The following is a 1,570-nucleotide window of genomic DNA, read 5'->3' on the forward strand; positions in this document are numbered from 1 at the left end:
AATTGAATTAACAATGCAATCTTTATATCATAATACAGTCCACACATCGAATAATTTCCACACATCGAATAATTTCCACACATCGAATAATTTCCACACATTAACTCATACAGATTACCACTTTAACAAAAACTCAGTTATATCAGCTCATATAACTTGTGAACAATCTTGTGATGAATTATTAAAACGGTTTTGGGAGCAAGAGGAACTAAAATCTTCCCCAATACTTACACCAGAACACATATTTTGCGAAGAACTTTACAAAAGCACAACTACTAGAGACCCAACAGGTCGCTTTACAGTAAAACTTCCAATTATACAAGACAAGCTAGATCAGCTAGGTGATTCCTACAGCATCGCTCAAAAGTGCTTTATGTCATTAGAGAAAAGATTCACTAACAATCCAGAACTTCATAAACAATATTCTGAATTCATTGATGAATACATAAACTTAGGTCATGCATCTTACATACCTACTTCTTCATCTCCATCAGACACACAAAAGGAAATAAAAAGATTCTTTCTGCCTCATCATGCAGTTATAAAACCAAGTAGTGTTTCAACTAAATTACGTGTAGTTTTTAATGGAAGTAGTCAGTCATCGACATCAGTGTCTCTCAATGAAGTCTTACATGAGGGTCCTAACATTTACACAGATCTAATAGACATTATATTAAGGTATAGAACCTATAAATATGTACTGTCATGTGATTTAATTAAAATGTTCAGAAATATAAACATAGATCCTTCACATTGCAACCTGCAATGTATACTATGGAGAGCATCTCCTAACGATGATCTTAAAGTTATTAGACTGAATACAGTCACATATGGGACTAGAAGTGCTCCTTATCTAGCATTTAGGACATTATTAGAGCTTGCCCATCAGGATGGTCACATCTATCCATTAGCAGCAAAATGCATTTTATATCAAACATTTATGGATGATGTCCATTGTGGAACAAACTCACTCTCTGAAGCTAGAGAACTTTGCAATCAATTAATTTCTCTATTTAAAAGAGGTGGTTTCCAATTACATAAATGGTCATCTAACAATCCTCAGATATTACAAGATGTTGAAAGAAACAAAAGTCAGCATTCACCAACCAGTCTTATTATTGGTGATGAAACTAGTACATTAGGTCTCAAGTATGAACCTGCAACAGATACATTTAAAGTTAACATTCCCTCTCAGCAATGTAATTTACATTTTACTAAAAGAATTGTTCTCTCAATAATTGCCAAGATTTATGACCCACTCGGTTACCTTTCACCTGTTACAATCACTGCAAAACTTTTCATGCAACAGCTATGGAAAGAATCCAGTATCATACAATGGGATACACCATTACCTAAACATTTACTACAACAATGGCTGTCCTTCTATGATAATATTCAAATATTAAAAGATATTACTATTCCTAGATATTGTTTCTCAGATATACCAAATGAAATTTACTTAGTAGGATATTGTGATGCCTCACTAGTTGCTTATGGCGCATGTGTCTACATTGTAGCACATTATCCTAATCATAAACCAACTTCTAATTTAGTTATTAGCAAAAGCAAA

General features: G+C 33.2%; 1 protein-coding gene across 1 annotated transcript; it reads left to right on the forward strand.

The window, feature by feature from the left end:
• Positions 1 to 11: 11 nt before the first annotated feature.
• Positions 12 to 1,552, forward strand: LOC106116883 (uncharacterized; the record flags this gene model as incomplete). Its single annotated transcript, XM_013310943.1, has 2 exons — positions 12 to 45; positions 82 to 1,552. Coding segments are annotated over exons 1-2 (1,503 nt in total), but the record flags the coding sequence as incomplete, so codon positions are not given.
• Between the last annotated feature and the right edge of the window lie 18 nt (positions 1,553 to 1,570).

This window comes from Papilio xuthus, unplaced genomic scaffold (genome assembly GCF_000836235.2).
Source record: "Papilio xuthus unplaced genomic scaffold, Pxut_1.1 DF829613.1, whole genome shotgun sequence".
Taxonomy (NCBI): domain Eukaryota; kingdom Metazoa; phylum Arthropoda; class Insecta; order Lepidoptera; family Papilionidae; genus Papilio; species Papilio xuthus.